Raw genomic sequence first — 25,046 nt, forward strand, 5'->3', positions numbered from 1 at the left:
TCATTTAACCCGAAAAGCATAACCCTCTATTCCCTTCTCCCCGCTATGTTTGTCCAGCCTCCCCTTAAATGCATCGATACTATTCGCTTCAACCACTCCCTGTGGCAGCGAGTTCCACATTCTCACCACAATTCTCACACAGACACCTGTGCCCCAGAGTACGGTAATGCCAGCTGGACTCTTGTGATCGCACTCTCATATCAGAGGCAGAAGGTCAATGCAGGGGCGTGACCCCACAAAAAACCCACAAAGGCCTATATTCTCTAGAGTTTAGAAGAATGAGAGGTGATCTCATTGAAAACATACAAAATTCTTACAGGGCTTGACAGGGTAGATGCAGGGAGGATGTTTCCCCCGGGCTGGGGAGTCGAGAACCAGGGGTCACAGTCTCAGAATAAGGGGTCGGCCATTTAGGACTGAGATGAGGAGAGATTTCTTCACTCAGAGGGTGGTGAATCTTTGGAATTCTCTACCCCAGAGAGCTGTGGAGGCTCAGTCTTTGAGTATATTCAAGACAGAGATCGATAGATTTTTGAATATTTAGGGAATTAAGGGATATGGGGACAGTGCAGGAAAGTGGAGTTGAGGTTGAAGTTCAGCCATGATCGTATTGAATGGCGGAGCAGGCTCGAGGGGCTGAATGGCCCTCTCCGGCTCCTAATTCTTATGTTCTTAATATAATCTAGTAGATCTTGGAACTAGTTGGGTTTTTAACGACAATCTGACAGTTTCATGGTCACTTGGTTTTATTTCCAGACTTTAAAATGCCGAATTCAAATTCTCAAACTGCTTTGGTAGGACTCGAACTCACACTCTCGGGATTACTGGTCCAGTAACAGCATCAATTAAAGCGACCATGAAGCTATCGGATCATTGTAACAAAAAAACAACTGCTTCACTAACGTCTTTTCGGGAGGGAAATCTGCCGTCCCTGCCTGGGCTGGCCTACATGTGACTCCAGTCCCACACCAATCTCGTTGACTCTTAACTTCACTCTGAAGTGACCTAGCAAGACTCTCAGCGGTATCATCACCTCCTCGAGGGGAGAGAGGGATGGGCAATAAATGCTGGACTTGCCCACATTCCAAAAGCAAATAAAAGAGCCAAAGTCTGCCTCTTCAGGTGGATGTAAAAGAAAAAAGAACAGAAACAAAGTCTTGCATTTATATAGCGCCTTTCACAACCCCGGGCATCTCAAAGCGCTTTATAGCCAATGAAGTACTTTTGGAGTGTCGTCACTGTTGTAATGTAGGAAACACAGCAGCCAATTTGGGCACAGCAAGATCCCACAAACAGCAATGTGATAATGACCAGATAATCTGTTTTTTGTTATGTTGATTGAGGGATAAATATTGGCCAGCACACCGGGGATAACTCCCCTGCTCTTCTTCGAAATAGCGCCATGGGATCTTTTACATCCACCTGAGAGAGCAGACGGGGCCTCGGTTTAACGGCTCACCTGAAAGACGGCACCTCCGACAGTGCAGCGCTCCCTCAGCACTGCACTGGAGTGTCAGCCTAGATTTTGTGCTTAAGTCCCTGGAGTGGGACTTGAACCCACAACCTTCTGACCCAGTCGCGCGTGCTACCCACTAAGCCACAGCTGACACTGGACCCCATGGCACTAGTTGAAGAGGAGCAGGGACATTCTCTCAGTATCCTGGCCAACATTTAGCCTCAATCAAAACATCTAAAGTCGGATTAACTGGACATTTCCCAGCTTGCTGCGTGCAGATGTGAGCCGTTTGCCTCCAAAGCAGCAGTGACTATAGCGGGGCTGAATTTGCGGTCGGAGGCTTCCCGCGGGCGTGTGCCTCCGACCGGCAAAATATCTCCGCACTTAACTTCTGCCTCGGGATCCACGAAGACTCGCGCTCCTGGGCATCCAAGCGTAGGCCTGCGTACAGCCCCACGTACCCCAGGGAAGCAGATGCTTCACAAGCACCCCTTGGATCACACGGGCTGGCCCAACCAATCAAAGAAGGGGGATCCCCATTCATGCTTAGTGATTCATACATTCAGAAAACCCATGAGCATGAATGGTGATCACATAAAAAAATACATTTATCATAACAATTTTTTAAAAATTACATACTAAAAATATAATTAAACATTTAACTTTAATTTTTTTGGATAATAAATGTAAATGTTTTTAAAGGGCTAAAATAACCTTGCCTTATTGTACATGTGTTTTAATGTTTAAATGAATGAAACAAAAATTATTTTAATGTTTTTTTTAAAACTCTTACGCTGGTAAAAGCAGGCCTTAGGCTTTTATCAGGCCTAAGAATTTCCTGGGTATTCGCTGGGCAGAGGTTGGGTAAATAGCTCAAATCTCCACCCACGGAGACCCTTTTCCCGGGGATGATCTGTCACGAGAAGCAACAAAAAGGAGTTAGATGTAGTCCTTACTACTAGGGGGATCAAGGGGTATGGCGAGAAAGCAGGAATGGGGTACTGAAGTTGCATGTTCAGCCATGAACTCATTGAATGGCGGTGCAGGCTCGAAGGGCCGAATGGCCTACTCCTGCAGCTATTGTCTATGTTTCTATGTCCTGTTTTGATACACTTATCACTACAAAGGCTGCCTGTTGGTTGAAACGGCAATCAGTGTTTGAGAGCAGTTTGCAGTTAATGGATGTCTAATTTTTTTTGCGGGGGGGGGCGGTGGGGGAATGTGCTCCAACCTCAAATGTACAGGAGGAAAAAAAAGGAGAGAAAGAATGAAGGACTTGCATTTATATAGCGCCTTGCACGACCTCAGGACGCCCCAAAGCCCTTTACAGCCAATGAAGTACAGTTTGAAGGGTAGTCACTTCCTGCAAGAATAAACGCAGCAGACTATTTTGCACAGCAATATCCCACAAACCGCACTGTGATAACGACCGGATAATCGGTTTTTAATGGTGGTGGTTGAGGGATAAATATCGGCCAGGACACCGAGGGAGAACTCCCCCCTGCTCTTCTTTGAAATTGTGGCCGTGGGATCTTTTACGTTCACCTCAGTTCCTGTCTGCTCCCTCAGGAGGACTCAAAGTGCTGAATGGCCTGTTTCTGTACTGTAAATTCCATGTCATTCTATGTATGTAATCTCCACAAAATTGATTCATCTGCTGGACAATACTGTAACAGGCGAGAGAAAAAAATCATCGGGACATTTTCTTCTCCCGTTAGGCTCCCGTCAGACTTTCAGTTGGGTTCCAACGCACCCAGGATGCAATTCAACCCTAGAACATACTAGAAAAGATTTACGGGAATGGTTCCAGGTGACATGAGGAAAATCTTATTTATGCAGCGAGTGGTTTGGATCGGGAATGCGCTGCCTGAGTGGGTGGTGGAGGCAGACTTAATTGTGGCTTTCAAAAAGGGAGAGAAAGCAGGAATGGGGTACTGAAGTTGCATGTTCAGCCATGAACTCATTGAATGGTGGTGCAGGCTCGAAGGGCCGAATGGCCTGCTCCTGCACCTATTTTCTATGTTTCTATGTTTTACGGGAGGGAAATCTGCCGCCCTTACCCGGTCTGGCCTATATGTGACTCCAGTCCCACACCAATGTGGTTGACCCATAACTGCCCTCTGGAATGGCCCAGCAAGCCAGTAATTGTATCAAACTGACATTAGTGGTTCAAGAAGAGGTCCATCATTACCTCTGAGCAATTATGGATGGGCAATAAATGCTGGTCTTGCCAGCAACAGCTACATCCTGAGAATTTTTTTTTTTAAACCTGTCACTTGGAGGGGGAACATGATTGGGCCATCTGTTCAGTACTGATCTGCCAGCCCAATCGATGGAAATATGGACCTGGAGCTATCCCCGGGGGCAGGCAGGCTGGGGGTGGAGAGACAGCAACAGCCTGATTTAGGTATTTACACAGGCTCCGCAGGGTGCTCATTGGGTGGGCTGACTCTGGGCGGACCATGTTCCAGGAGCTTTTGTCACGTGACCATCTTTGTCCAACCGCTCTTGGTCACCTGACACATCAGTCCGTGCAGCAGTCAGCCAATAATGGTGGCTCAAGCTCCCACAATCCCCTGCGCTCCAGAAAGCACTCTATCCATCGCGTGGTTTTGCTGCAGCGTGTATGAAATAGAATGGTTACAGCACGGAAGGAGGCCAGTCGGCCCGTCGAGCCCGTGCCGGCTCTCTGCAAGAGCACTTCAGCCAGTCCCACTCCCCGTAGCCCTGCAAAAAATTTTCCTTCAGGCACTGCACTGGAGTATCAGCCTAGATTATGTTGAGGTCTTCCTATATGTGACTCAGTCCCACACTAACGTGGTTGACCCATAACTGATTATGGCTGAGACCATTCCGTTATAATGTGGACATACAATTTATAATGAGGAAGTGGCAGCTAGTGTAAGCAGAATTTTTATATAGAATATCTATTGCTTTTTATCTACAGTTAGTTCCTCTTCTGTGGTTCCTGAAAATTAGACTTCTAACTTTGGCAATTTTTTCTCATTGTCTTTATGTCCTGGCCAATATTTATCCCTCAATCAACATTAAAAAACTCAGATTATCTGGTCATTGTCACGTTGCTGTTTGTGGGAGCTTGCTGTGCGCAAATTGGCTGCCATGTTTCCCACATTACAACAGTGACTACACTCCAAAAGTACTTCACTGGCTGTAAAGCGCTTTGAGACGTCTGGTGGTCGTGAAAGGCGCTATATAAATCCAAGTCTTTTTTTTTAAATAACTGCTATTTCTTAGTCTTTGGAGAAAGCAGCAAGTATCATTTTAAAGTAGACCAGCACTTTCTTTCATCCTTCATCCTGTGTGGATACAATGAATGAACTTAAACTGATTGCAGAAAAGAGTAGCTATCAATGGTAATCGTTGTAAGGGGGACAGTGGCTGTGAGCAGCGGTGTCTCCTTTGAAGAATAAGCTGAAGGGTTGTATTCGAGGATGTGAGGGTTGTACATAGAATGTCCATGGACGAGGGTGACACCACATTGAGCGGCAAAGTGGGATGTCGCAAGGCTCAGTCTCTCATCGCTGAGCCGGGAGGTCATGGTTTCAATTCCCACTCCAGGAACTTGAGCTGACACCTAGGCTGACACTCCAGTGCAGTGCTGAGGGAATGCTGCACTGTCGGAGGTGCCGTCTTTCAGATGAGACGTTAAACCGAGGCCCCATCTGCCCTCTCAGACGGGCGTAAAAGATCCCATGGCCACCACCCAAGAAACTGCGGACAGATTCTCCTTGGTACCCTGGTCAATATTTATCCTTCAACCTAAAACAGAATATCAGATTGTTTAATTCATTGCTGTTTGCGGGAGCTTGTTATGCGCATAATTGCTGGCACGTTTCCTACATTACGACAATGACTACACTTAAAAGTATTTCATTGGATTTAAAGTGCTTTGGGACATCGTGAAAGACGCCATGGAAATGCAAGTCATTTTTTTTCACTCAAATTTTCATTCCTGGTCACCTCACTGAGTCAGATAAAAACATTTGGATGTTTTTTTCGCACCCAAGCCTATCCAAACAATCCCATTGTTTTTGGTGGTAGGGGGCACAGACAATTGACTGCAGAATCCATAACAAAAATCCCCTGGCATTATTTCGAAGAAGAGCAGGGGTGTTATCGCCGGTGTCCTGGGGCCAATATTTATCGCTCAATCAACATAACAAAAACAGATTATCTGCTCATTATCACGTTGTTGTTTGTGGGGGCTTGCTGTGTGAAAATTGGCTGCCGCGTTTCCCACATTACAACAGTGACTGCACTTCACAAAGTACTTAATTGGCTGCAAAGTGCTTCGAGCTGGTGAAAGGTGCTATATAAATGCAAGTTGTTCTTTCTTTCAGTACTCAGGGAAATAGCAGAGGGCCGGCTAGTTCGTGAGCTAGATTTGTTTTTGATGCGTGACTTGCCGAACAAATAGGTTGTTTCTGTGAATCATATCCAAATGTCTGATGGCATTTGCAAGCTCTGTATGGATTTAACACTTCAAAGATATGAAGGAATTTTTGATGCGATTAACTTGTTATTATATGAAGTGACTTCCCTCCAGAAAAATCAGCCCTCTCATAAAACCTCCCGTGAACATTTCCGACGTCTCTCGACACCATTAGTGCTTTGTCCTTTGAAGTCACAATACCTCGCATAATGTATTTGCTTCATGGGCTCTTTGCTTAAGAATTCACAGCCACGCATTTGCTGTAAAGAACTAGCTGGTTTATTATCAAACTGAACATGACCAGTTCATCCATCAGGCTCACAACTGTGCCTCATCGTGGATCCCCCGAACCCAACTGGCTGGGGTTTTATTGGGTCTTGTGAACATCATGTGACTGGCTTAGCCACTCACAGTGCAGCAGCTCCACAACTCTTTTAAATTATAACTTTAAGCCACGTGCCCCCATTGGTAATGGGGGCACAACGACCAGAACCCACAAATTAACAAATAAATGTTAAAGGGCACCTTAACAAATCAAATCAAAATGTGTTTGCTGAGGGTAATGATGCACTCCAGTCCCTCCGGCGCCCACCTCTCGCGGAAGGCCGCGAGCGTACCGGTGCACACCGCGTGCTCCATCTCCAGGGACACCCTGGCGTGAACGTAGCCGCGGAAGAGAGGCAGGCAGTCGGGCTGAACGACCCCCTCGACCGCCCGCTGCCTGCACCGGTTAATGGCTCCCTTGGCCGTGCCCAGGTCAACAACTGGGAGTATACGCACAGGTAATACGCTCATCTAAAATGTCATATAATAAGATACAATACAGGAATATTGTCTACAATATGTTTTTCCTCTGTTTGCGTCTACCAGAACTCTGCATGCGTCACAAGTTAGACTTAACAATATTGCTATTAATAAATACAAAAGCCACACTCAACTATGCAAGGTTTACATCATGCATTCAGCAATATTCATTTGAGTCTGTGAAAATTCACTCAATACACACATTTGCAAAAGGGAATTGGATAAGTACCTGAAGGAAAAAAAATTTGCAGGGCTACGGGGAAAGGGCGGGGGAGTGGGACTGGCTGAGGTGCTCTTGCAGAGAGCCGGCACGGGCTCGATGGGCCGAATGGCCTCCTTCAATGCTTTAACCTGTAATGTATGCCCTCATGAGTATGCTCACAGGTTTGTGGAGCTGTTGAGTTATGAGTGGCTTAGCCAGTCACATGATGTTCACAAGACTCACTAAAACCCCAGCCAGTTGGGTTCGGGGGATCCACGATGAGACAGGTGGCTGTGAGCCTGGTGGATGAACTGGTAATGTGTAATTGCTAATAAACCAACTAGTTCTTAATAGCAATGTGTTGCTATCAATTCTTAAGTAGTATGAATTCCATGTAGTAAATATATTACGTAACCATTCTATGATTCTGTGAGCTATAATGGATAAACCACTGGCTCGTTCAGCTCACAGTAAAGCACTATAAAATACACGTGGATACACGGCGATCAGCAATTAAAAACCAGTTTTCTGAAGTCAATCAAAGGACTCCCTCATCAGCAACCTTCGTCTCAACTCAAATTAAAAGCTAAATGAGAAAAATTCACACATTCATAACAACGACCATGAAGAGTTTGAAGCTTCTCAGAACACGGAGCAAGATCAAGAAATCTGGTGGCGACGAGTAACCGTTCCAGGCAGAAATCTTGCTGGAGCGCTCGAGGCCGAATCTATGTCAACATTCAAGATTGGTTCTGGTAGGTGGATGAAGGAAGAGAGGTTAAATGGATACGAGAACAGGGTGGGTAAATGTGATTAGAACTACCTACTCATGTGGTAGGTAAACGCCTGTAATGTGTTTGCTTCTTTGCTTAAGAATTCATAGCAACACATTGCTATTAAGAACTCGTCGCTTTATGAGCAAACAATTTAACAATCACACTACACATTACCAGTTCATCCACCAGGCTCACAATCACCGGCCTCATCGTGGATCCCCTGAACCCAACTGGCCGGGGTTTTATTGAGTCTTGTGAACATCACGTGACTGGCGAAGCCACTCCCAATTCAACAGCTCTACAACTATTTTAAGTCGAACATTTAAATCAAGTACCTTTTTTTTTAAAAAAGGGCACTAGAACCCAGAAATCCAAATTAACTTGGGAACTTTATCAAATTAAATTAAAATCCTGTTCCCGGGAGTGATGATGCACTGCAGTCCCTCCGGCGCCCACCTCTCGCGGAAGGCCGCGAGCGTACCGGTGGACACCGCGTGCTCCATCTCCAGGGACACCCTGGCCCGGATGTAAGCACGGAAGAGAGGCAGGCAGTCAGGCTGAACGACCCCCTCGACCGCCCGCTGCCGGGACCGGCTGATGGCACCCTTGGCCGTGCCCAGGAGCAGTCCTACGAGGAGGTCCTCGGACCTACCCGCTCCCCTCCGCACAGGGTGCCCAAAGATCAGGAGTGTGGGACTGAAGTGCAACCCGAATTTGAGGAGCAGCCCCTTCAAATATTGAAAGAGGGGCTGCAACCTGACATATACAGCATACACCTTGAACATGGACTCCTCCAGTTCGCAGAAATTGCAGACGGCCTGGGAGTCTGTGGACCGACTTAAAAACTAATTGCACGGGACTGCTCCGTGCACCAATCTCCAGGCCGAGTCCCCAATAAATAAAGGGAGGACTCCCGCGTAGCAAGCACTCCATTGGGGACCCCCGCCTCCTCCGGATAGCAACATAGACAGATGGTGTGTCTGGACGGCAGTAGAGGATGGCAAAGTGGAGAGTGTGCAAGAGCAGCCTGTACAGGAATCCCCTCCGCACAGAACTGAAAGGCACGGTGGGGATTTCCCGGAGGAGACTCAAGTTGTGAGGCGCCAGCTCCTGAGGGAGGTTTATTTCCTCGACGCACCTAATGGAGTCAGGGACCAGTGCCGCTTTTAGCAACTCAAACAACACCACAAAGCATACTCACAGGTGCATACATTGCAATGCCAACACAGAACGGTTGGGCTGAATGGCCTGTTCCCTGTGTTGTAAGGTCTATGTATTTAAAAAATGTATTCATTCATTCACAGGATGTGGGCATCGCCGACACGGCCAGCATCTACCAACTGGTAGAATGGACAAGGGAGAACCAGTGGATGTGGTGTATTTGGACTTTCAAAAGGCTTTTGACAAGGTCCCACACAAGAGATTGGTGTGCAAAATCAAAGCGCATGGTATTGGGGGTAATGTATTGGCGTGGATAGAGAACTGGTTGGCAGACAGGAAGCAGAGAGTCGGGATAAACGGGTCCTTTTCAGAATGGCAGGCAGTGACTAGTGGGGTGCCGCAGGGCTCAGTGCTGGGACCCCAGCTAGTCACAATATACATTAATGATTTGGATGAGGGAATTGAGTGTAATATCCAAGTTTGCAGATGACACTAAGCAGGGTGGTGGTGTGAGCTGTGAGGAGGACGCTAAAAGGCTGCAGGGTGACTTGGACAGGTTAGGTGAGTGGGTAAACGCGGGGCAGATGCAGTATAATGTGGATAAATGTGAGGTTATCCACTTTGGTGGCAAAAACACGAAGGCAGAATATTATCTGAATGGCGGCAGATTAGGAAAAGGGGAGGTGCAACGAGACCTGGGTGTCATGGTTCATCAGTCATTGAAAGTTGGCATGCTGGTACAGCAGGCGGTGAAGAAGGCAAATGGTATGTTGGCCTTCATAGCTAGGGGATTTGAGTATAGGAGCAGGGAGGTCTTACTGCAGTTGTGCAGGGCCTCAGTGAGGCCTCATCTGGAATATTGTGTTCAGTTTTTGTCTCCTAATCTGAGGAAGAATGTTCTTGTTATTGACAAAGTGCAGTGAAGGTTCACCAGATTAATTCCCGGGATGGCAGGACTGACATATGAGGAGAGACTGGATCGACTGGGCCTGTATTCACTGGAGTTTAGAAGGATGAGAGGGGATCTCATAGAAACATATAAAATTCTGACGGGACTGGACAGGTTAGATGCAGGAAGAATGTTCTCGATGTTGGGGAAGTCCAGAACCAGGGGACATAATCTAAGGATAAAGGGTAAGCCATTTAGGACTGAGATGAGGATAAACTTCTTCACTCAGAGAGTTGTTAACCTGTGGAATTCCTTACCGCAGAGAGTTGTTGATGCCAGTTCATTGGATATATTCAAGAGGGAGTTAGATATGGCCCTTACGGCTAAAGGGGTATGGAGAGAAAGCGGGAAAGGAGTACTGAGGTGAATGATCAGCCATGATCTTATTGAATGGTGGTGCAGGCTCGAAGGGCCGAATGGCCTACTCCTGCACCTATTTTCTATGTTTCTATGCCCATTCCTAATTGCCCGTGAGAAGACTTCTTGAATACAACTGAGTGTCTCACTGGGCCATATCAGGGGGCAGTTCAGAGTCAACCAATTGCTGTGGGTCTGGAGTCACATATAGGCCAGACCGGATAAGGACGGCAGATTTCCCCCCCTAAAGGACATTAAAAACGGGTTTTTACAACAATCTGGTAGTTTCATGGTCACCATTACTGATATTAGCTTTTTAATTCCAGATTTAAAACAAATTTAATTGAAATCCCCCAGCTGCTGTGGTGGGATTTGAACTCATGTCCCTGGATTATTTAGTGTAGGCCTCTAGATTACTGGTCCGGTAACATAAGCACTATGCTACCATAGCCTTGCTATGAAGTATAGGGACAATCACTTCATAGAAGAGCCACACACATTCCCCATGAACGGGCTTTCCCAATATTTTGGACTCGTTCAGCGTTCCTGAAGTTGGGGAGCCATTTTTTTCCTTCCTTCTCCAACTGGATTGCAAAAACTCCAGATCTTCACAGAATCATAGAGCGACACAGCACAGAACGAGGCCATTCAGCCCATCGTGCCTGTGCAGGCTCTTTGAAAGAGCTGCACAATTAGCCCCACTCCTAGCTAGATTACATTACACCCTACTCTTTCCCCGTAACCCAGCAACTTTTGCGAGAATGTATCCAATTCCCTTTTGAAAGTTATTATTGAATCTGCTTCCTCCCCGCTTCAGGCAGCACGTTCCAGATCACAACAACTCGCTAAGGGATTGGACAGGTTCGATGCAGGAAGAATGTTCCCGATGTTGGGGAAGTCCAGAACCAGGGGTCACAGTCTAAGGATAAGGGGTAAGCCATTTAGGACCGAGATGAGGAGAAACTTACTTCACACAGAATTGTGAACCTGTGGAATTCTCTACCGCAGAGAGTTGTTGAGGCCAGTTCATTAGATATATTCAAGAGGGAGTTAGATGTGGCCCTTACAGCTAAAGGGATCGGGGGTATGGAGAGAAAGCAGGAATGGGGTACTGAAATTGCATGATCAGCCATGATCATATTGAATGGTGGTGCAGGTTCAAAGGGCCGAATGGCCTACTCCTGCACCTATTTTCTATATTTCTAAGTACTTTTTGTTCCCTCACCTCACCGCTGGTTCTTTTGCAATTACCTTAAATGTGTCCCCTCTGGTTACTGACCCTTCTGCCACTGGAAATAGTTTTCTCCTTCTTCACTCTATTGAAACCCTTGATGATTTTGAAGACCTGTATCAAATCTCCCCTTAAGGAGAACAACCTCTGTTTCTCCACATAACTGAAGTTTTTCATCACTGGTACCATTCTGGTGTATCTCCTCTACACCCTCATGAAGGCCTAGATATCCTTCCTAATGTGTGGCGCCCAGAATTGGACACAATACCCCAGCTGAGGCCTAGCCAGTATTTTAGAAAGGTTTAGCATAACATCCTTGCTTTTGTGCTCTATTTATAAAGCCAAAGATCCCATATGCCTTTCGAATAGCCTTCGCAATGTGTCCTGCTACCTTCAACACTCGAGTACGCACACCCCGGGTATCTCAGTTCCCGCACCCCCTTTAAAATTGTACCGTTTCATTTATATTGCCTCTCCTCATTCCTCCCACCAAAATCCATCACTTCACACATCTCCGCGTTAAATTTCATCTGCCACGTGTCTGCCCATTTCACCAGGTCCTCCTGAAGTCTGTTATTATCCTTCAGTGTTTACTACAGTTCCAGATTTTGTGCCATCTGCAAAGAGCGGAGGTCCCAACACCTGGGGAACACCACCGCACACTTCACTCCACTCTGAAAAACAACAGTTCCCCACGACTCTCTGCTTTCTATCCCTTAGGCAATTCTGCGTCCACACTGCCACTGCCCCTTTAAAATCCCATTGGCTTTAATTTTGCTAACAAGTCTATTATGTGATACTTTATCAAACGCCTTTTGAAATTCTACACACACAACTTTAACCATACTGCCCTCATCAACCCTCTCCATTACGTCATCAAATAACTCGATCAAATTTATATATTATATAGGATATACGGCACAGAAACAGTCCATGTCAGTGTTTATGCTCCACTCGAGCCTCCTCCCGTCTTTCCTCATCTAAATCTATCAGCATAGCCCTCTATTCCCTTCTCCCCATATGCTTGTCCAGCCTCCCCTTAAATGTATCGATACTATTCGCTTCAACCACTCCCTGTGGTAGCGAGTTCCACATTCTCACCACTCTCTGGGTAAAGAAGTTTCTTCTGAATTTTGTTCTTCTCCACAAGTGGGAACACGCTCTCTGTATCTATCAAAACCTTTGATAATTTTACAGACCTCTATTAGGTCACCCCTCAGCCTTTTTTCCAAGCAAAAAGAGACCCAGCCTGTTCATCCTTTCCTGATAAGTATGCAAACACGAATTGCCTTCAACAAATCGGTGCTGACTTTCATTTATTAACCTGTATTTTTATGTAACGATTAATTCTGTCCCGGACTAATGTCTCTAAAAAGGTTTCTTCATTACTGACGTTAGGCTGACTGGCCGGTGGTTGCCAGGTTTATCCATCTCCCCTTTTTTGAACAGGGGTGTAACATTTGCAATCTTCCAGTTCTCTGGCACCGCCCCATATCTAAGGAGGATTGGAAGATTGTGGTCAGAGCCTCTGCAATTTCCACACTTACTTCCCTCAGCAACTTAGGATGCATCCCATCCGGACCGGGTGACTTTTCTACTTTGAGTGCTGCTAACCTTTTAAGTACCTCCTCTTTATCTATTTTTAATCCCATCCAATATCTCTCCTACTTCCTCCTTTACTGTGACATTGGTAGCGTCCTTTTCTTTAGTGAAGACAGATGTAAAGTACTCACTGATGACCTCAGCAGTGCCCTCTGCCTCGACAAGAAGATCTGCTTTTTGGTCCCTATTTACCCAGGGACCTCTGGCTTTGCGTCTAATCTGTACCTGAACCTCTCTCGCCCCCCCTCTCTCTCTCGCTCCTCTCTCTCTCTCACCCCATTGGTCAATTACTGTTTTACTCTGACAATCTTTGATTGCAATCCACCTGGGCCAGATCCCTTTTCAACTCACTAAAATTAGCCCTCCTCCAGTTCAATATTTTCACGGTAGATTTTTCCTTCTCCTTTCCCATTACTACTCTAAACCTAATGATATTGTTGTTATGTATTTAACCCCTTGCAACCTGTATCACACCACCACCAGAGGGCCTAACTGTTGGAGTCCCAAGGGATCCCAGTATCCCTTGGGAGCACTGTATATAAGCAGGCCACCCACGAGGTACCTGCACTCTGGAGTCTTATTAAAGGAGCTAAGGTCACACTTGCTCATTGTACACAGTTATGAGTGTATCAATTGTCATCACGGTTTCCCAAATACCCTTCCACTTAAACAGGCCCCACGTCATTCCTCAGAACCAGATCCCACACTGCTTCCTTCCTCGTTGGGCTGGAAACACACTGATCAAGAAAGTTCTCTTGTACACATTTCAGAAATTCCTCCCCCTCTCTGCCCTTTACACTGTTACTATCCCAGTCTAAAATTAGGATAATGAAAGTCCCTCATTATCACTACTCTACAGTTCTTGTGCCTTTCTGCAATTTGCTTGCAAACTTGCTCCTCTATCTCCTTCCCACTATTTGGTGGCCTATAGTATAGACCCAATAACAGAATAGCTCCTCTCTTGTTCTTTATTCTCACCAAATAGGTTCTGTTTTTGAACCCTCAAGTACATCATCCCTTGTGCTGTAACAGTATCTTTGATCAATACTGCTGCGGAAGAGAGGCAGGTAGTCGGGCTGAACTAACCCCTCGACCGCCCGCTGCCTGGACCGGTTAATGGCCATCTTGGCCAGGCCAACAGCTCTACAACTCTTTTGTTCCGCGGAGACTATCAAAAATTGCCATTGCCGACTATATTTCAAGTCGTCATAGCGGGGTATTGGGAAAAGTTTTCAATAAGCAATAATTGCGCCTCGGTTAAACCTCATCGGCTACGATACTGCCACTGCGTAAAGAACCTGTGATCATACACACAGGTGCATACATTACACCACCTATCCTCATGACCTCTCTCCCACAGGTTATTGGATTTGTTGAATGCAGTTTCATCAGTTGCCATTATTGGATTTGAACTCATGGTCTCTGAGTTACTAGTTTGGAGCAGTGAAGACCAGGACCTCAAATCTGGCACCAAGCTTATGGTCTACAGGGCAGTAGTGATACCCGCCCTCTTATATGACTTAGCGACGTGGACCATATACAGCAGACACCTCAAAGCGCTGGAGAAGTACCACCACAGAACATAAGAAATAGGAGCAGGGGTAAGCCATAAGGCCCCTCGAGCCTGCTCCGCCATTCAATAAGATCATGGCTGATCTGATCATGGACTCAGCTCCACTTCCCTGCCCGCTCCCCATTACCCCTTATCCCCTTATCACTCAAGAAACTGTCTATTTCTGTCTTAAATTTATTCAATGTCCCAGCTTCCACAGCTCTCCGAGGCAGCGAATTCCACAGATTTACAACCCTCTGAGAGAAGAAATTTCTCCTCATCTCAGTTTTAAATGGGCGGTCCCTTATTCTAAGATCATGTCCTCTAGTTCTAGTCTCCCCCATCAGTGGAAATATCTTCTCTGCATCCACCTTGTCAAGCCCCCTCATAATCTTATACGTTTCGATAATATCACCTCTCAATCTTCTGAATTCCAAGGAGTAGAGACCCAACCTACTCATAAGTCAACCCCCGCATCCCCGGAATCACCCTAGTGAACCTTCTCTGAACTGCCTCCAAAGCAAGTATATCCTTTCGCAAATATGGAAACCAAAACTGCACGTGGTATTCCAGATGTGGCCTCACCAATACCTTATATAGCTGTAGCAAGACTTCCCTGCTTTTATACTCCATCCCCTTTGCAATAAAGGCCAAGATTCCATTGGCCTTCCTGATCACTTGCTGTACCTGCACACTATCCTTTTGTGTTTCATGCACAAGTACCCCCAGATCCCACTGTACTGCAGCACTTTGCAATCTTTCTCCATTTAAATAATAACTTGCTCTTTGATTTTTTTTCTGCCAAAGTGCATGACCTCACACTTTCCAACATTATACTCCATCTGCCAAATTTTTGCCCACTCACTTAGCCTGTCTATGTCCTTTTGCAGATTTTTTGTGTCCTCCTCACACATTGCTTTTCCTCCCATCTTTGTATCGTCAGCAAACTTGGCTACGTTACACTCAGTCCCTTCTTTCAAGTCGTTAATATAGATTGTAAATAGTTGGGGTCCCACCACCAGTGCCATCTCCGCAAGATCCTGCAAATCCCCTGGGAGGACAGACGCACCAACGTCAGTATCCTCGCCCGAGCCAATATCCCCAGCATCGAAGCACTGACCACACTCGACCAGCTCCGCTGGGTAGGCCACATTGTCCACATGCCCGACACGAGACTCCCTAAGCAAGTGCTCTACTTGGAACTCCTACATAGCAAGCGAGCCCCAGGTGGGCAGAGGAAACGTTTCAAGGACACCCTCAAAGGCTCCTTGATAAAGTGCAACATCCCCACCAACACCTGGGTGTCCCTGGCCAAAGACCGCCCTAAGTGGAGGAAGAGCATCCGGGAGGGCGCTGAGCACCTTGAGTCTCGTCCGAGAGCATGCAGAAACCAAGCACAGACAGCGGAAGGAGCGTGCGGCAAACCAGCCCCACCCACCCCTTCCCTCAACCAGTGTCTGTCCCACTTGTGACAGAGACTGTAATTCCCACATTGGACTGTTCAGTCACCTGAGAACTCACTTTTAGAGTGGAAGCAAGTCTTCCTCGATTTCAAGGGACTGCCTATGCCACACTAATTGCATTTCTGATGAGTAAATAACAAACGTTGAGCATGTGATCTAAATGCTCAGTCGCACGGTGTATGCATGTGAACTTTAACCTTTCGGTACATTGGTTGGTAAAACGGGAAGATGAAAAGCAGAGTGTTTTATGAGTGTTGTGAGGTGCATTCCTGGTTTCTGAATGGAAGATGTTTGTTCAGTAAATAGATCGCCTGAAGCACATCTATCTGCATTGTGCAAGCAAAGTGTTTGCCACTAAAATTCGTGCTTGTGGCAGAAACTGTGTCACCATAGACACACCCGTGGCTAGTCAGCGATTTCTCCACAGCAGCACTGGTTTACTCAACCATAATTGGACTCAAACAAGAGTTGTTAGTAGGGGTATTTCTATGCACACATTTCCTAAACATAATTAAATATCGGGAAGACCGAAGCCATTGTTTTCAGTCTCCGCCACAAACTCCGCTCCCTAGCCACTGACTCCATCCCTCTCCCCAACTTCTGTCCGAGGCTGAACCAGACTGTCCGCAACCTTGGTGTCATATTTGACCCTGAAGAAAGCTATCAACCACATATCCACAGCATTACTAAGACCGCCTATTTCCATCTCTGTAACATCGCCCGTCTCCGCCCCCGCCTCAGTTGATCCACTGCTGAAGCCCTCATCCACCGTTTGTTACCTCTAGACTTGACCATTCCAACGCACTCTTGGCTGGTCTCCCACATTCTACCCTACGTAAACTAGAGGTGATCCAAAACTCGGTTGCCCGTGTCCTAACAACACGGGACTCACAACAAGTCCCGCTCACCCATCACCCCTGTGCTCGCTGACCTACATTGGTTTCCGGTTATGCAACCCATGGATTTCAAAATTCTCAGTCTTGCTTTCAAATCCCTGCATGGCATCACCCCTCCCTATCTCTGTAATCTCCTGCAGCCCCACAAACCCCCCCACCCCCCTGCCCCCACTGACCCCCCACCCCAGAGATGTCTGCATTCTTCTAATTCTGCCCTCTTGAGCATTCCCAATTGTAATTGCACAACCATCGGTGGCCGTGCCTTCTGTTGCCTGGGCCCCAAGCTCTGGAACGCCCTCCCTAAACCTCTCCGCCTCTCTATCTCTCTATCTCTCTTTCCTCCTTCAAGCCGCTCCTTAAAACCTACCTCTTTGACCAAGCATTTGGTCACCTGCGCTAATTTCTACTTAGGCGGCTCGGTGTCAAATTGTGCTACTGCTGTGAAGCGCCTTGGGACGTTTCACTACGTTAAAAGGCACTATATGAATACAATTTGTTGTTGTTGGTGGCGAGTCCCGTGGTGCCCGCCATGTTCCTGGTTTCGGTAGCGCTGCCAGTAAGTAGCATCGCCCTGTAAAGAAACATTGCGCTGTAGTGACGTCAGTCGGCGTGCTGCACCGTCTTAACATCACCACAGCGACCTTCGACCAGAGCTCCACGCTCAGCGCCATTGTGAAGCCCTTCAGGTAAACCCAGCGCGCAAGCAGACCGACAGAGGCGCAGTCAGCATCTCTTAAAGGGACACACACATCCTTTACGGTTTAGGACTTTAAAAATGTTATCGAAGTAGTGGTTTTGTGCAATACATGCTAAAATCTCCTATCTCATTGGTGACCGAGCCTTCTGTTGCCTGGGCCCCAAGCTCTCGAATTAACCCCCTAAACCTCTCCACCTTTCTACCTCTCTTTCCTCCTTCCAAGGCGTTCCTTAAAATCTATCTCTTTGGCCAAGCTTTTGGTCACCTGCCCTAATATCTCCTTATGCGGCTCGGTGTCAAATATTTTGTCTCATAACACAGCTGTGAAGCACCTTGGGACGTTTCACTACATTAAAGGCGCTATATAAATACAAGTTGTTGTTGTAGAACTGTTTATAGAGCAGCTCTACCCTACTTGCCAAATTCCAAAGTCTTATTTACAACCAACAGGATCGCACATAAAAACATAAGAATTAGGAGCAGGAGTGGGCCTTTCGGCCCCTCGAGCCTGCTCCGCCATTCAATAAGATCATGGCTGATCTGATCATGGACTCAGCTCCACTTCCCCGCCCGCTCCCCATAAGCCCTTATTCCCATATCTTTCAAAAATCTGTCTATCTCCACTTTGAATATAGTCAATGACCCAGCCTGCACTGCTCTCTGGGGCAGAGGATTCCACAGATTTACAACCCTCTGAGAGAAGAAATTTCTCCTCATCTCAGTTTTAAATGGGCGGCCCCTTATTCTAAGATTATGCCCCCTAGTTCTAGTCTCCTCTATCAGTGGAAACATCCTCTCTGCATCCACCTTGTCGAGCCCCCTCATTATCTTATGTTTCAATAAGATCACCTCTCATTCTTCTGAACTCCAATGAGTAGAGGCCCAACCTACTCAACCTTTCCTCATAAGTCAACCCCTCATCTCCGGAATCAACCCCAGACCATGTGCTATGGAGATATCCATCTTGCGACCTTCTCAACGTTTCTGCAAATGTCTGCCGGTAAGCGTTGCTTCACCAGGGCTGGCTTTTTCAGCGCGCAAGTTTCTTCAGAACTGGTTCATAAAAAAAAACATGAAATAACTTCCGTTTTACGATTCAAGCCTCTCTGGAAAGTTTCGTAACACAGCTGCACAGTGCAAGCTGCCAGAATTCCCCATCCTACCTGGAATACTGCACCTGAAGCCAACGCTTCCCTTGTGGTGACAAAAAATGGAGGCGAGTTCCCCTTTAAGGGAGATCCATCACCATGGTGACACCACAAGGGCAACAGAAATGTACAAATCCAGAAAGAGCCCAATTTTCCAATCGATGCATCAACCCTGACTGGTCAAAATTCAGATAAATGGATGGGCAGGTTGGGAAAGCAGTTAAAAACGCTTACGGAATCCTGGGCTTCATAAATAGAGGTATAGAGTACAAAAGCGTGGGAATTATGATGAACCTGCATAAAGCGTCATAGCATCATACAGCACAGAAGGAGGCCATTTGAACCATCGTGCCCGTGCCGGATCTCTGAAAGAGCTATCCAATTAGTCCTATGCTCTTTCTTCCAAGCCCTACAAATATTTCCTTTTTAAGTATTTATCTCATGCCCTTTTGAAAGTTACTATTGAATCTGCTGCCACCACCTTTTCAGGCAGCGCGTTCCAGATCATAACTTCTCCTCATCTCCCTTGTTGCCAAATGCCTTCAATCTGCGCCCTCTGGTTACCGACCCTCCTGGAAACAGTTTCTCCTCATTCACTCTATCAAAACCCAAGTGATTTTGAACACCTCGATAAAATCTCCTCTTAACCTTCTCTGCTCTAAGGCGAACAACCCCAGGTTCTCCGGTCTATCCACGTAACAACAATAACATATTTATATAGCGCATTTAACAATGCAGGAGCAGGCTATTCAGCCCTTTGAGCCTGCATCACCATTCAATGATCATGGCTGATCATGCAACTTCAGTACCCCTTTCCTGCTTTCTCTCCATACCCCCTGATCCCTTTAGCCGTAAGGGCCACATCTAACTCCCTTTTGAATATATCCAACTAACTAGACTCAACAACGTTCTATGGTAGAGAATTCCTCTGGGTGAAGAAGTTTCTCCTCATCTCGGTCCTAAATGGCTTACCCCTTATCCTTAGACTGTGACCCCTGGTTCTGGACTTCCCCAACATCGGGAACATTCTACCTGCATCTAACCTGTCCAATCCCGTCAGAATTTTATATGCTTCTATGAGATCTCCTCTCATTCTTCTAAATTCCAGTGAATATAAGCCTAGTCGATCCAGTCTTTCTTCATATATCAGTCCTGCCATCCCGGGAATCAGTCTGGTGAACCTTCGCTGCACTCCCTCAATAGCAAGAATGTCCGTCCTCAGATTAGGAGACCAAAACTGCACACAGTACTCAAGGTGTGGTCTCACCAAGGCCCTGTACAAATGCAGTAAGACCTCCCTGCTCCTATACTCAAATCCTCTCGCTATGAAGGCCAACATGCCATTTGCTTTCTTTACTGCCTGCTGTACGTGCATGCCTACTTTCAATGACTGATGTACTATGACATCCTTCGTCTAAATCATTAATGTCTTTGTAAATAGCTGGGATCTCAGCACTGCACCTTGTGGTACCCCACTAGTCACTGCCTGCCATTTTGAAAAGGACCCTTTTATTCCCACTCTTTGCTTCGTGTCTGCCAACCAGTTCTCTATCTATGTCAATACACTACCCCCAATATCATGTGCCTTAATTTTGCACCTCCCCTTTTACTAATCTGTCACCATTCAGATAATAATCTGCCTTCCTGTTTTTGCCATCAAAGTGGATAACCTCACATTTATGCACATTATACTGCATCTGCCATGCATTTGCCCATTCACCGAACCTGTCCACGACACCCTGCAGCCTCTTAGCATCCTCCTCTCAGCTCACACTGCCACCCAGCTTACTGTCATCTGCAAACTTGGAGATATTATATTCAATTCCTTTGGTTAAATCATTAATGTATATTGTAAATAGCTGGGGTCCCAGCACTGAACCTTGTGGCACCCCACTAGTCACTGCCTGCCATTCTGAAAAGGACCTGTTTATTCCTACTCTTTGCTTCCTGTCTGCCAACCAGTTCTCTATCCACGTCAATACATTACCCCCAATACCATGTGCCTTAATTTTGCACACCAATCCCTTGTGTGGGACCTTTTGAAAGTCCAAATACACCACATCTACTGGTTCTCCCTTATCCACTCTACTAGTTGTATCCTCAAAGAAATTCGAGAAGATTTGTCAAGCATGAGTTCCCTTTCATAAATCCATGCTGACTTGGACCAATCCTGTTACTGCTTTCCAAATGCGCTGCTATTACATCTTTAATAACGTCCCAATATGCTTAACAGGAACGTTATCAAACAAAATTTGACACTGAGCCACATAAAGAGATATTAGGACAGGTGACTAAAAGCTTGGTCAAAGAGGTCGGTTTTAAGGAGCGTCTTAAAAGGTGGAGAGATTTAGAAAGGAAATTCCAGAGCTTAGGGCCTCAGTAACTAAAGGCACGGCCACCAATGGTGGAGCAATTATATTCAGGGATGCCCAAAAGACCAGAATTGGAAGAGCAGAATTGGAGTATTTTGTCCAATTCTGGGCACCGTATTTTAGGAAGGATGTGAAGGCCTTAGAGAGGGCGCAGAAGAGAATGATTCCAGGGATGAGGGACTTCGGTTACATGGATAGACTGGAGAAGCTGGGGCTGTTCTCCTTCGGCCGCTCTGCCAACAGGCAGCCCTGCACCCCCTCCTGGGTGCCCGGGCACTGGCACGGCTGATGCCCTCCCCTGGTGGCCCAGTGGGCACCACTAAAGTGGCTGCAGAGCTCGCAGCAGCCCCTCCCCTTGAATGCCGATGACACTGCTCGCCTTCCCGCTCCGCTCCCGACCCAATATCGGCTTTCAATCTCAGAGAACAAAGCCTCTCTGTAGCAATTGAAACTTTGCCCTCGAACGGGAACTGTCTGTACAGGGCTCAGAGTTCCTCGGCAGACAAAGGATGCTACTGTCTGGGACAAACCGATCAGAGTTGATCATCCCCGCCACAGTGCTGAAAGGCCCCAAAGTCACAAACGGCATCCTCTGTGACTGTGGTACACTCCACCTCCTCCTCCGCAACCTCACGGCAAGCCTTGCTGTAGTCAACCACACCATTCTCCTCCAACGCCTCTCCCCCATTGTCCAGCTCAATGGGCCTGCCCTCGACTGCTTTCGGTCTGCTTGATCCAATTGCAGTCAGAGCATCTCCAGCAATAGCTCCTCTTCCCACCCAGAGACCGTTACCTCTGGGGTTGCTCAAGTATCTATCTTTGGACGCCCCACCTAGTCTACGTCTACCGCGATATCATCCGCAGACATGGGGTCAGTTTCCGACATGTACGACACCCAGCTCTCGACCCTTCCACTGCCTCTGTGCTGTCACACTGCTTGTTCGTCATCCAGTCGTGCACGAGCCACAATTTCCAGCGGTTAAACATTAAGACTCAAGTTAATCATCTTTACCCACCCCACCTTCCCACCCCCTCATATTCTCCGTAACTCTGCCACCGATTCCATCCCCTTCCCTAGCCACAGTCTCAGCCTGAACCAGACCCCAAGCTGAGCTTCCTACCCCATAGCCTCTCCATCACAAAGACTGCCGACTTCCACCTCCATAACATCATGTCTCCACCCCTGCTATAATATATGCACCGGTGAGTATGCTCACAGGGTTATAGATTTGTTGCGTTGTGAGTGGCTTAGCCAGTCACGTGATGTTCACAACACTCAATAAAACCCCAGCCAGTTGGGTTCGGGGGGTCCACGACGAGGCAGGTGGTTGTGAGCCTGGTGGATGGACTGGTAATGTGTAGTGTGATTATTAAACCTTTGTTAAAAAACCAACTAGTTCTTCATAGCAATGTGTTGCTATGAATTCTTAGAGCAAAGAACCCATAAAGCAAATACATTAACCTTCCTCAGATGATCTGCTGAACCCGACATCCATGCTTCTGCCATCTCTGCACTCGACTATTCCAATCCCTTCCTGGCTGGTCTACGCTCCTCCACGTTCCGTAAATTCAGCTCATCCAAATCTTTGCAGTCCATATTCTATCCTGAAACACTCACCTATCAATTCTTTCTCCTCGCTGACCTACATCATTTCCGGTCCCTCAACACCTCCAATTTAACATTCTTATCCATGCGTTGAAAACCTTTGATGACCTCCAGTGTCAGCCATGGCTCAGTGGGCAGCACTCGTCTCTGAGTCAGCAGGTTGTGGGTTCGAGTCCCACTCCAGGGACTTAAGCACATAAATCCAGGCTGACACTCCCAGTGCAGTGCTGAGGGAGTGCTGCACTGTCGGAGGTGCCGTCTTTTGGATGAGACGTTAAACTGAGGCTCTGCCTGATCTCAGGTCGACGTATTTCGAAGGCACTATTTCGAAGAGCAGGGGGAGTTATCCCCGGTGTCCTGGATAATATTTATTCCTCAACCAACATAACAAAAAACCCAGATTATCTGGGTCATTATCACATTGCTTTTTTGTGGGAGCTTGCTGTGCGCAAATTGGCTGCTGCGTTTCCTACATTACAACAGTGACTGTACTCCAAAATTACTTAATTGGCTGTAAAGCACTTTGGGACGTCCTGAAGTTGCGAAAGGCGCCATATAAATGTAAATCTCTTTTGTTCTTTTGCAAGTGGGTGAAACCATTAACGGATGAGGGTGGAGGTCTGATAAACCGAGCACACACGGGGGAGGGGGGGGTGCATGCAAGAGAATATGTGAATTGCAATAACAGATGCCAGTCACGTAACAACAGGAACTTAAATGTAATCTCTGCCATTGCAACACTCAATAAACAAGAACCATCTGCTATATTAAGCTGCAGGAACGTTATTTGCAGGAAGTGGCACCCAGCCAAGAAGCAGAGGCCATGAGAAAGATATTGCCGACGGGGGGGCTGGGTCTCTACTCACACTGTCACCCTCAGGTACATTCTGCTTGCTGTGTCTGGACCATTTCTGGTCCAAAGCTTGCAACCAAAACCTGTTTTTGTAACAAAAAAAATCTTAGGTCGAGCTGCAAGCAAGGATGCAGAGCGGTCTTTCAACACACACACACACACACACACACACAGCCAGAGGCGATCGATGGGTCCCTCAACATCTTTTGTTGTTGTTGTTGCATTCTCCTCTAGGCTCCAGCTTGCGAACCTGCAAGGGGCGTTTGGAGAATCGGTGGCCAGGAGCTAGGATCTGCTGCAGCCTGTGCATCCCAGGGGGGATTTGCAAGCCCTGAGATTTGTCGGGGTAGGACAGATTCCCCTCCCTCCCTCAGGGGGTCGTGGGTGGGGGAAGAGACTCCGTCCCTCAGTCTCACCCAAACGCTCCCTCCACACCCCTCCCCAACCAATCCCTCCCTATCTTTGCTCAGCATCGCCCGCAATCTCCTCTTTGCAGCCCCGGCAAAGGGATTCTCAGCCGCAGCCTTTGCATTTCCTATTAAAATCTGCATTTGGCCGAATGCAATAAGAATGAAGCCCTGCTCGCCGCGCCGGAGGCGCCCCCAGAGCCCCAAACATCCCCCCCCCCCTCCTCCCTAACCCCATTTAATTTCCGTGCAATTTCTTTTCCCACGCTGTTACCGTTTGTAGTCGCTGGAGAAGATGCCCCCGCTGGCCGGGTCGTGTCCGTATTCGGGCTCCCCCAGGGACGAGCCCTTCTCCTCGTTGTAAGTGGGGCCGGCGGACATGGTGCTGAAAGAGACAGCGGACCTGAGGATTTGCGCAGAGTCCAAAATCCGGGAAGAGCCTTTTAAAGGGGCGGGGCCGGCTCGCAGCAGCTCTCTGACGCCAGAGAGCTAGTGACATCACCCGCTCTCACGTGGGAGCCGAGTGGGCGGGGACAGGACGCGGTGTGGCCAATCCCTCATGTGTTGCAAAATCTCATGTGCTGCCAAAGGAACACATTGCATTTCTCTCCAGGTTTCGCTCATCATCATCATGGGCATTCCCTCGAATGCTTCCACGCCAAAAAGGGATGAGTTTGCAGGTGTTTCAATGAAGGACCCAATATTCCAGGTCCCGAAAAACATGTTGAAACATAGAAACATGGAATATAGGTGCAAGAGTAGACAATTCAGCCCCTTCGAGTCTGCACCACCATTCAGTATGATCATGGCCGATGCCTGTGGGTGGATTTTTTTAACGTGGGGTGGCCGTTGCACACCAGCCACCACACGGGCTTGACAGAGCTAGGTCTTGGTCCAGTGGCAAGGGTTAACCAGGACGACTGGAGACCAGCTCCGCTGCACGGACCCAGCGCGCACACATATCGCAGTGTGGGCTGGCCCGTGCTACCCCTGGGCCCTCGGCTCTTCTGAGCCCCGAGCTCACGCCTCTCCTGGGCCCCGGTCACGTCCCTCTACAAACT

At 47.4% G+C, this 25,046-nt stretch overlaps 1 protein-coding gene and 1 pseudogene across 2 annotated transcripts in view; both read right to left on the minus strand.

Moving 5' to 3' along the window:
- The window catches only part of LOC139234143 (AP-3 complex subunit beta-2), a 176,448-nt gene extending 152,028 nt beyond the window's left edge, over window positions 1–24,420 (minus strand). For both annotated transcript variants that reach the window (XM_070865124.1, XM_070865125.1), the window contains exon 1: window positions 24,260–24,420. In XM_070865124.1, coding sequence (XP_070721225.1) covers window positions 24,260–24,366 — 107 coding nt within the window. In that variant the 5' untranslated portion in view covers window positions 24,367–24,420. The remainder of the gene's footprint in view (window positions 1–24,259) is intronic.
- LOC139234268 (U4 spliceosomal RNA) lies at window positions 14,140–14,288 on the minus strand (annotated as a pseudogene).
- Window positions 24,421–25,046: the final 626 nt, after the last annotated feature.

The sequence above is a fragment of the Pristiophorus japonicus genome, chromosome 21, assembly GCF_044704955.1.
Source record: "Pristiophorus japonicus isolate sPriJap1 chromosome 21, sPriJap1.hap1, whole genome shotgun sequence".
NCBI classification, from domain to species: domain Eukaryota; kingdom Metazoa; phylum Chordata; class Chondrichthyes; family Pristiophoridae; genus Pristiophorus; species Pristiophorus japonicus.